The sequence below is a fragment of the Otolemur garnettii genome, unplaced genomic scaffold (genome assembly GCF_000181295.1).
Source record: "Otolemur garnettii isolate 467f Iridium unplaced genomic scaffold, OtoGar3 scaffold00152, whole genome shotgun sequence".
Taxonomy (NCBI): domain Eukaryota; kingdom Metazoa; phylum Chordata; class Mammalia; order Primates; family Galagidae; genus Otolemur; species Otolemur garnettii.
In genome coordinates, this window is record NW_003852547.1 from 3727315 (window position 1) to 3738443 (window position 11129).

The 11129-nt window shown below is 43.8% G+C and overlaps 1 protein-coding gene across 1 annotated transcript in view; it reads left to right on the forward strand.

The window, feature by feature from the left end:
• ARHGAP35 (Rho GTPase activating protein 35) overlaps positions 1-11129 on the forward strand; it is a 134086-nt gene that overhangs the window by 45497 nt on the left and 77460 nt on the right. The window contains exon 2 of the mRNA XM_023518940.1: positions 1519-5396. Within this exon, the coding sequence (XP_023374708.1) occupies positions 1710-5396 (3687 nt within the window). The 5' untranslated portion in view covers positions 1519-1709. The remainder of the gene's footprint in view (positions 1-1518; positions 5397-11129) is intronic.

Below are 11129 nucleotides of genomic sequence, written 5' to 3' on the forward strand. Positions count from 1 at the left end.
TCACAGCTCACAGCAACCTCAAACCCTTGGGCTTAAGCGATTCTCTTGCCTCAGCCTCCCAAGTAGCTGGGACTACAAGGCGCCTGCCACAACGCCTGGCTATTTTTTGTTGCAGTTGTCATTGTTGTTTAGCTGGCCCAGGCTGGGTTCGAACATGACAGCCTCAGTTTGTGGCTGGCACCATAACCATTGTGCTATGGACGCAGAGCCAGACACAGCATTGTTACCATGTATTTCCGTGTGTTAGGTATTTCCATGTGTTGCAAGTAACTTTGCTGTGAATATGGGTATACAAGTATCTCTTTGAGACCCTGTTTTCTTCCCTTTTTCCTTTTTTTTTTCTTTTTGAGACAGAGTCTCACTTTGTCATCATTGGTAGAGTGCCATAGCATCACAGCTCACAGCAACCTCAAACTCTTGGGCTTAAGCCATTCTCTTGCCTCAGCCTCCCAAGCAGCTGGGACTGAGGCACCCGCCACAGCATCCACCTATTTTTTGGTTGTTATAGTTGTCGTTGTTTGGCAGGCCCAGGCTGGATTCAAACCTGCCAGCTCCAGTGTATGTGGCTGGCAACCTAACTGCTGAGCTACAGGCACCAAGCTGAGACCCTGTTTTCAGTTCATTTATTTTCATTCCTCCTGTCTCAGCTTCACACTTTACCTACTTTTTCTTTTTTTCTTTTTCTTTTTTTTTTTGTGAAGCTAGATCTTACGTTGCCAAACTGGTCTTGAACTTCTGGCTCCAGTGATCCTCCCCTCTTGGTCTCCCAAAGTGCTAGAATTACAGGTGTGAACCACTGCTCTCAGTCTGGTGATGTTAATTTTTATTAGCTAGGCAAGGTGTTGCCTTATTTCTCTACTGCATCATTTTTTGAGGGGGTGTGTGTGTATGTGTTCTCACCAACCTCCCACAACTAATGAGTAGTCTATAGGGAGATACTTGAATTCCATGCAAGTATTTTGTTCCTTATCAAAACTTCTCCCCTAGATTTAATATCCTGTCAAGATTCTTGCCTGATCTAGTCGTATGTATCCAAGCTCTTTTTTTTTTGCTGTGGGTTATAATTCGTTACTGTGGATAATTATTTTGGTGCTCAAGTTGTCCCAGACTTGGCTAGTGGGAGCTCCTTCAGGCTGATTTCTGTGTCCTTGTGAGATGCTTCATCAGTTTTTTCTTGAACAAAAAGATGTTCCAGGCTTATTTTGTACTTACCTACCCTAGCCCTGGAATCAGCCATTTTTCTGAGGTGCCCTTCATACCCTTGTTTTAGCACTTAGCTAGCACATTGCTTACTTGTGTCTTCCTTCATTGGACTAGATTGTATCTCTATGAAGGGTACACAGATGTCAGTCTTATTCATTCTTATATCTTCATTCAGCATAAAGCCTGGCATATTAGATATTTATTTAAATATTTGTTGAATAAAAAGTTTGATTTTCACTATACTTTGGTGATTAAAATTAAGTTCCAAAATTATGATGCTGATGGGTTTTCTTTTTCCCCCCCTCTCCCATCTAGGAAGAAATGTTGGCTATTTGTCTATGAGAAGTGGCGAAAACTGACCTCTTAATGGTATATAACACTATGGGACCTGACACTTTGGCTGCATGTCCATCCAACCCCCACTGATAATGTCAGGAGCCATTCGCTCCTCTAGAAAACACTAATCTGATCTTGGAAGTGGCTGATTGTGGCAGGATGTGTCGACGATGATGATGGCAAGAAAGCAAGATGTCCGAATTCCCACCTACAACATCAGTGTGGTGGGATTGTCTGGAACAGAGAAGGAGAAGGGCCAGTGTGGCATTGGAAAGTCTTGTCTGTGCAACCGCTTTGTGCGTCCAAGTGCTGATGAGTTTCATTTGGACCATACCTCTGTTCTCAGCACCAGTGACTTTGGTGGGCGGGTGGTCAATAATGACCACTTTCTCTACTGGGGAGAAGTTAGCCGCTCCCTGGAGGATTGCGTGGAATGTAAAATGCACATTGTGGAGCAAACTGAATTTATTGATGATCAAACTTTTCAACCTCATCGAAGCACAGCTCTGCAGCCCTATATCAAGAGAGCTGCTGCAACTAAGCTTGCATCAGCCGAAAAACTCATGTACTTTTGCACTGACCAGCTGGGGCTGGAGCAGGACTTTGAACAGAAACAAATGCCAGATGGAAAGCTGCTGATTGATGGTTTTCTTCTTGGTATTGATGTTAGCAGGGGCATGAACAGGAACTTTGATGACCAGCTCAAGTTTGTGTCCAATCTCTACAATCAGCTTGCAAAAACTAAAAAGCCTATAGTGGTGGTCCTGACTAAGTGTGATGAGGGTGTTGAGCGGTACATTAGAGATGCACATACTTTTGCCTTAAGCAAAAAGAACCTCCAGGTTGTAGAGACCTCTGCAAGATCCAATGTAAATGTGGACTTGGCTTTCAGCACCTTAGTGCAACTCATTGATAAAAGTCGGGGAAAGACAAAAATCATTCCTTATTTTGAAGCTCTCAAACAACAAAGTCAGCAGATAGCTACAGCAAAAGACAAGTATGAATGGCTGGTGAGTCGTATCGTGAAAAACCACAATGAGAATTGGCTGAGTGTCAGTCGAAAGATGCAGGCCTCTCCAGAGTACCAGGACTATGTCTACCTAGAAGGGACTCAGAAAGCTAAGAAGCTATTTCTACAGCATATCCACCGCCTCAAGCATGAGCATATTGAGCGCAGGAGAAAGCTGTACCTAGCAGCCCTGCCATTAGCTTTTGAAGCTCTTATACCTAATCTAGATGAAATAGACCACCTAAGCTGCATAAAAGCCAAAAAGCTCTTAGAAACCAAGCCAGAATTCTTGAAGTGGTTTGTTGTACTTGAAGAGACACCATGGGATGCCACTAGCCACATTGACAACATGGAAAATGAACGGATTCCCTTTGACTTAATGGATACTGTCCCTGCAGAGCAGCTATATGAGGCCCACTTAGAGAAGCTGAGGAATGAGAGGAAAAGAGCTGAGATGAAAAGGGCATTTAAAGAAAACCTGGAGACCTCTCCTTTCATAACTCCTGGAAAGCCTTGGGAAGAAGCCCGTAGTTTTATTATGAATGAAGATTTCTACCAGTGGCTAGAAGAACCTGTATACTTGGATATTTATGGCAAACACCAAAAGCAAATTATAGATAAAGCAAAGGAAGAGTTTCAAGAGTTGCTGTTAGAATATTCGGAATTGTTTTATGAGCTAGAGCTGGATGCAAAGCCCAGCAAGGAAAAGATGGGTGTCATTCAGGATGTTCTGGGGGAAGAACAGCGATTTAAAGCATTACAGAAGCTCCAAGCGGAACGTGATGCCCTTATTCTAAAGCACATTCATTTTGTGTACCACCCAACAAAGGAGACATGCCCCAGCTGCCCAGCTTGTGTGGACGCTAAGATTGAGCACTTGATTAGTTCTCGGTTTATCCGACCATCTGACCGGAATCAGAAAAATTCACTCTCTGACCCCAACATTGATAGAATCAACTTGGTTATATTGGGCAAAGACGGCCTTGCCCGAGAGTTGGCCAATGAGATTCGAGCTCTTTGTACAAATGATGACAAGTATGTGATAGATGGGAAAATGTATGAGCTTTCCTTGAGGCCAATAGAGGGGAATGTCAGGCTTCCTGTGAACTCCTTTCAGACCCCAACATTTCAGCCCCATGGCTGTCTCTGCCTTTATAATTCAAAAGAGTCATTATCCTATGTGGTGGAGAGTATAGAGAAGAGTAGAGAGTCCACACTTGGCAGGCGAGATAATCATTTAGTCCATCTCCCGCTGACATTAATTTTAGTTAACAAGAGAGGAGACACCAGTGGAGAGACTCTGCATAGCTTAATACAACAAGGTCAGCAAATTGCTAGCAAACTTCAGTGTGTCTTTCTTGACCCTGCTTCTGCAGGCATTGGTTATGGACGTAACATTAATGAAAAGCAAATCAGCCAAGTTTTGAAGGGACTCCTGGACTCTAAGCGTAACTTAAACCTAGTCAGTTCTACTGCTAGCATCAAAGATTTGGCTGATGTAGACCTACGAATTGTTATGTGTCTGATGTGTGGAGATCCTTTTAATGCAGATGACATACTCTTTCCTGTCCTTCAGTCCCAAACCTGTAAGTCTTCCCATTGTGGAAGCAACAATTCTGTTTTACTCGAACTCCCAATTGGACTACACAAGAAGCGTATTGAACTGTCTATTCTTTCATACCATTCTTCGTTTAGCATTAGAAAGAGCCGTTTGGTTCATGGGTACATTGTTTTTTATTCAGCCAAACGTAAGGCATCTTTGGCTATGTTACGTGCCTTTCTTTGTGAAGTGCAGGATATTATCCCCATTCAGCTTGTAGCACTCACTGATGGCTCTATAGATGTCCTAGACAATGACTTAAGTCGGGAACAGCTGACTGAGGGGGAGGAGATTGCTCAAGAAATTGATGGAAGGTTTACAAGCATCCCCTGTAGCCAACCCCAGCATAAACTTGAGATCTTTCATCCATTTTTTAAAGATGTGGTGGAGAAAAAGAACATAGTCGAGGCTACTCACATGTATGATAATGTTGCCGAGGCCTGTAGCACCACGGAAGAGGTGTTTAACTCCCCCCGGGCAGGGTCACCACTCTGTAACTCAAACCTTCAGGATTCAGAAGAAGATATCGAGCCTCCATCTTATGGCCTGTTTCGAGAAGACACATCACTGCCTTCTCTATCCAAAGATCATTCTAAGCTCTCTATGGAACTGGAGGGAAATGATGGGCTGTCTTTCATCATGAGCAATTTTGAGAGTAAACTGAACAACAAAGTACCTCCACCAGTCAAACCAAAGCCTCCTGTCCATTTTGAAATAACAAAGGGGGATCTGTCTTATTTAGACCAAGGCCATAGAGGGGATGGTCAGAGGAAGTCTGTGTCTTCTAGCCCCTGGCTGCCTCAGGATGGATTTGATCCTTCTGACTATGCTGAACCCATGGATGCCGTGGTCAAGCCAAGGAATGAAGAAGAAAACATATATTCTGTGCCTCATGACAGCACCCAAGGCAAAATCATCACCATTCGGAATATCAACAAAGCCCAGTCCAATGGCAGTGGGAATGGTTCTGACAGTGAAATGGACACCAGCTCTCTAGAGCGAGGCCGCAAGGTTTCCATCGTGAGCAAGCCAGTGCTATACAGGACAAGATGCACCCGGCTTGGGAGGTTTGCTAGTTATCGAACTAGCTTCAGCGTGGGGAGTGATGATGAGCTGGGGCCCATCCGGAAAAAAGAGGACGATCAGGCTTCACAGGGTTATAAAGGGGACAATGCCGTTATTCCATATGAAACAGATGAAGATCCAAGGAGGAGGAATATTCTTCGCAGTCTGAGGAGGAACACTAAGGTAAGACACCAGGTTAGTAAGAGTTAGAAGAGTGATTTGCAGTGTTGATGAAAGTGGATTGATGATGATAATTTTCCAAGGACAGTTTATTCTAGTGAAAAAAATGTTGTGTATGAGTTTGAGTATGTATGAGAGCGTTTACTCTCTCATGTTATGTCTCTTTGACATAACATAAAAAAGCAGTGTTTCAGCTGCTACTGGCAGTTCTTAAGTAGTTAGGGCCTTAGATAGCCTGATGTGTCTTTCTCTAGGACAATAGTTAATTACCAAAATGAGCAGATAGAGCAGAACTTGTTAGTGTCTTGATAAGTGGCCAAGCCTGTGACAGTACACTTATTCTTCCTTTACTTAAATACAAGAGCCCAAAATTGAATGTCTTAGTCTCTTACTGCTAAACATAATTTGTTTGTTTATTTTTTAAGAGACAGAGTCTCATTTTATCACCCTCAGTGAAGTGCCATGGCATTACAGCTCACAGCAACCTCCACCTCCTGGGCTTAGGCAATTCTGCCTCAGCCTCCCAAGTAGCTAGGACTATAGGCACCTGCCTCAATGCCAGGGTTGCAGTTTGGCCAGGGCCGGGTTCCAACCCACCATCCTCTGTATATAGGGCTGGTGCCCTACCCACTGAGCCACAGGTGCCACCCATGCTAAACATAATTTCATCTATATAGCTTTTATTTATTTATTTATTTATTTATTTTTGAGACAGAGCCTCAAGCTGTCCCCCTGGGTAGAGTGCCACAGCATCACAGCTCACAGCAACCTCCAACTCCTGGGCTCAAGTGAGTCTCCTGCCTCAGCCTCCCAAGTAGCTGGGACCACAGGCGCCCGCCACAACGCCCGGCTATTTTTTGGTTGCAGCCGTCATTGTTGTTTGGCGGGCCTGGGCTGGATTCGAACCCGCCACCTTAGGTGTATGAGCCACAGGCACTGAGCCTCCTTATTTATTTTTAAGCAGAGTCTTATTTAAAAGTTGCTCTAGCTAGAGTATACTTGTTTCATCATAGGTTACAGCAACTTCAGACTCCTGGGCTCAAGCAATCCTCCTGCCTCAGCCTCCTGAGTAGTTGGGACTACGGACACCCACCATCATGGCCAGCTAATTTTTTCTATTTTTAGTAGAGATGGGATCTTGTTTTTGCTCAGTCTGGTCTCGAACTCCTGACCTCCCACTTTGGCCTCCCAAAGTTCTAGGTTTACAGGCATGAGCCACCGTGCCCAGCCTTGTTTTTTTCAGAGAAAGACATCTTGGTGAGAGACCGTAACAGAACTGTGTCATATGTGTAAAATAGCCCTTGACCAGATTATGATATACAGAATAATTTCTGTACATTGAAAGTTTTTGCTGCTCTCTCTCCATCAAACAGCAGGTGCCTTTGGAAAGAAACATTGCCAACATAACAAATCAGAAGGTTCTAGAGTGCAGGCTGTCTTGAGAGCTGACAGTTCTGTTGTAAAATATAGCAGAAAGCCAGTTCAGCAACCCTTAGGGCCCTGGGGGATGAAGGAACAGGGCGCCATTGCCCTCCCAAAGACATTGCATCTACTTTGTGTTGCCTCATAGCATGTAGAGTGTTCTTCAGTTACCATTGGCCAGGAGCTTCCAGAGTTTTCTTATACAGTGTGAGAAAGGGCGGAACAGTATTTGGGGGGTTTTTTGAGACAGAGTCTTACTTTGTCACCCTTGGTAGAGTGCTGTGGCATCATAGCTTACAGCAACCTCAAACTCTTGGGCTCAAGCAATTCTCTTGCCTCAACCTCCATAGTAATTGGGACTACAGGTGCCTGCTGCAACACCTGGCTATTTTTTAGAGGTGGGGTCTCATTCTCGCTCAGACTGGTCTTAAACTCGTGAGTTCAGACAATTCAGAGTGCTGGGCCTCCCAGAGTGCTGGGATTATAGGCATGAGCCACCATGCCTCACCAGAACAATATTGTTGTGTGTTCCATTTCTCTCCACCTTCCCATTTGTGCTGGCAATTGATAGGAATTCTTCTGTTTGACTTTTTTTCATCTTATTTTTCTATTTGTAGTCTTTCATGTGCCTCCAGATGTTTTCTTCTCCCAAAGTGGTAGGGGGCAGACCCATTGAAGGCAGTACTTGTTTGGAAGTCACTGGGCAGCCTGATTTACTTCCCAGTATTTTCCCAAAGCTCTCCTATTTAATGATACTGGAATTCAAACATTTTAAACATTTTGACTTTCTTCTCTTCCTCCACCATTCTCGAAGACGACTGTTGCGGAGCAGCATGTCTGAATGCTGACAACCTTCTAATTTGTGGGGGTGGTGCACACCTGGGAATTAGGAGGGTGGCATTAACAGCACACTGAATTATAACTATTTTTTCTGACTTCTGGTTACATTTTTAATATTTACTAAAAAGGATGCTTTTAAAATACATTCCCTAACAAGCCAGGCTTTAAAAAACAGAACCCTGTAGTGGAGGCTCAGCAGAAAAAGGCTGGTCATGGTGAGCCCCTGAGATAGCAGTGTTAGTCCTGGTAGTGAGTGCTTCCTAACCTAGAACTTCCTTAATCTGGATTGCTGGGTCAGCATGTAAGAAGTGGTCAGCTTCCAGTCTATCTTTAGACTGTGGTTATGAGGGTCACACCTCTTCAAGTCAAATAAAAATGATATTTCTGGTCCAAGAGTAATAGCATGCCTCAAGTCAGTTTATTTGTATACTTTGGAAAAAGTGAGTAGAAGGTGAGATTTTTTTTTCCTACTTTGGAAAATGATGCTTTGAAATGAAGATAGTTGCTTTGTCATCTGAATGCAGAGATGAGCAAAGCCTTGGCTGCTGGAGCAAACCTCCTATTTAAAATTGCTGTTAAGAACACAGATGGCACTCATTTTACTGGAAAAGCAAGATATCATCAGGGCAGAGAAGGCCAAGCCAGCCCCTACCTAGGGATTTGGCCTTTGTTTTTGTTTTTTTTTTTTTTTTTTTTTTGAGACGGAGCCTCAAGCTATCCCCCTGGGTAGAGTGCCATGGCATCACAGCTCACAGCAACCTCCAACTCCTGGACTCAAGCGAGTCTCCTGCCTCAGCCTCCCAAGTAGCTGGGACTACAGGTACCCGCCACAGCGCCTGGCCATTTTTTGGTTGCAGCCATCATTGTTGTTTGGTGGGCCCGGGCTGGGGATTCGAACCCGCCACCTTAGGTGTATGTGGCTGGCGCCTTAGCCGCTTGAACCACAGGCGCTGAGCCTGGCCTTTGTTTTTTGTTGACATAACAAAGCAATACATATTTATTTGAAGTGAGGGGGCAGCCAGGCACTCTAATTTCAGTTGGTAATGGAAGATACATTCTATACCTCCTGCCTGCCAGACATCACTAGGGAAGTGGCACAGACCTTTCTTGCCCGGAACTTAGCACCCAGTTGAGACAGCAAGACCTACACAACTACTGAAAATAGGTCATCTGCCCAAAGAAGAATGTGTAGGGGCAGAGTGGAGAACCCATGTTGGAGGTGGTTAGGGTAGAGTGTAGAGATGATGTCATTAGGAGCCCAGGCTTTGGGAATAAGGAGGCCTACAGTCACATCCCAAGCTTCCTCACATGGACTTTGGGCACATGAGTCACCTCTTCACATACATCCCTTCTACAAAAGAGGAAGCACCTTCCTCGTTGGGTTGTGAGAAATGAACATTGGGCATAGTACATCCTGGATAAGTGTTAGTTAGCTATTATCATTTAACTAGACCTTGAAGAATGAAACTGGACAGGGTGTGGTGGCTCACGCCCGTAATCTTAGCCTTTGGGAGGCCTAACTGGGTGGATCACTTGAGGCCTTCTGACAACCTTCTGAGACTAGATTGGACAACAAAGTCAGACTCTGTCTTTACAATTTTAAATATTGGCTGGTCATGCCATTGTGCACTTGTGTGATCCTTGCTAATCAGAAGGCTAATGCAGGAGGATTGCTCAAGCCCTGGAGTTTGAGGTTGCAGTGAGCTATGTTTTGGGGGGTTTTTTTGTTTTGTTTTTTTAGGGACAGAGTCTTACTTTGTCGCCCTTGGTAGAGTACCATGGCATCACAGTTCACAGCAGCTTCCAGCTCTTGGGCTTAGGAGATTCTCTTGCCTCAGCCTCCTGAGTAGCTAGGACTACAGGCGCCTGCCACAAATGCCTGGCTATTTTTTGTTACAGTTTTGGCTGGGGCCGGGTTCGAAGCCCCCACCCTCAGTATATGGGGCTGGTGCCCTACCCACTGAGCCACACACTGCATTTTAGCCTAAGTAACAGAGTAAGACCCTGTCTAACAAAACCAAAAATGAGTTGAACCAAAAAAGTAGCAAAAGGTAAAGAAAGACTTAAAGGCAGAAATATGCATGTTGTATTCAGAGGAAGGAGAAAGCTAGTCTTGTCTGTGGAGGGACCAACATTGTCCCCTTTGTGTAAGTTTAACCCTTCATGTTTGTTACTGACTCTTTTCTTGGCCTTTAACCCTGGTAACTGCCCTAACCACCACCACCCCCGCCCCCCAAAGGCTATGCTCTGGGTACTAATGTAATATGGAAAAAGAAAAATCATTCATTGCCCTTGGCTTATTTGCTAGATTAGGTCTTTACTGTAAAATTGGAGTCCAAGTAAGGGAATTGCTTTCATGTCTCCTAGTGAAAGTGCAGGCTATAAAAGCTGACCCTCATTCTGGGTCCTTTTCCCAGCTGAACCATTTAGCAACCCACTCTCATAGCGGTAGCCTTCCGCACTCAGCTGAATGAAATTGAAAATCTACTATTGCACTTTAGTGGGGTCCATGAATAGATGCTTTGTCTGTAAAGAGTTGTTGTTGCACATGGTCTCTGTCTTCCAGTGCCATGCATTTGCAAAGACGAGATCAGGATCGGCAGGGTCTTATTTTAAAGCCAAAAAACAGGCTGAGGAGCCTTGCCCTGCAAAATATGTCTTTTCGTCATTCTCAGATTGCTGAATTTGGTGTGTTTGGATTTAAAGAGAAGACATATTGCCTATTTACCTTTCTATCTGATGTGCCCTTATTTAAAAAAAGACATAACGGAATGATAAAGAAAATCTTTCACTCACTGTAGCTACCACATGACAAGACAACCTATTGAAGAGCTAATCAATTCAATCCTGCATTGTTTGGTCTATAAGGCACCAAGTAACCAGTTTGACAGTTTGTATCCCCCCTTGTGAATTGGCTTATTTCATTGGATTCAGTGAATTGGCTAGTTGTTGTGGCTTTGTGTGGACACAGCTCTCATTTTGTGAGGCCTAGAACGGAGTTAAAGTTTCTAGTGTGAATAAAAACCAGCTGGGGAATTGGACTGCTCACTCTCCTGGGAGGGATGTTGCATTTTGACAGACAAGCTGAATGCTATGAAATATGAGCTCTTTGTAACCTGCTTGGGAAAGATTTCTCAGTGTGTGTTTCAGAAAAGCCTAGTCTTACTCAATGAGTGTTAAAACTATATAATACCTTAATTTTAAAAATGGGGTGGGCATGCTGACTTGACCTTGGATTTTCCAATTGCAGAAAAAGATTTATCTTTTAAACTAAGTACTGTGTCTATAGTGTAAAAGCTGATTTCTTTTTTGGTTTTTTTCCAGAAGAAAACACTCAATTCAATGCATGAGCATTTAGTGAACACTTGTTTTATGCCTGGGATTGTGTTAGAAGCCATAGGTGTGGTAGTTATGTTCATCTGTTTTATAGTGTCAGAGATGACAGGTTTTTTTTTTTTTTTTTTTTTTTTTTTT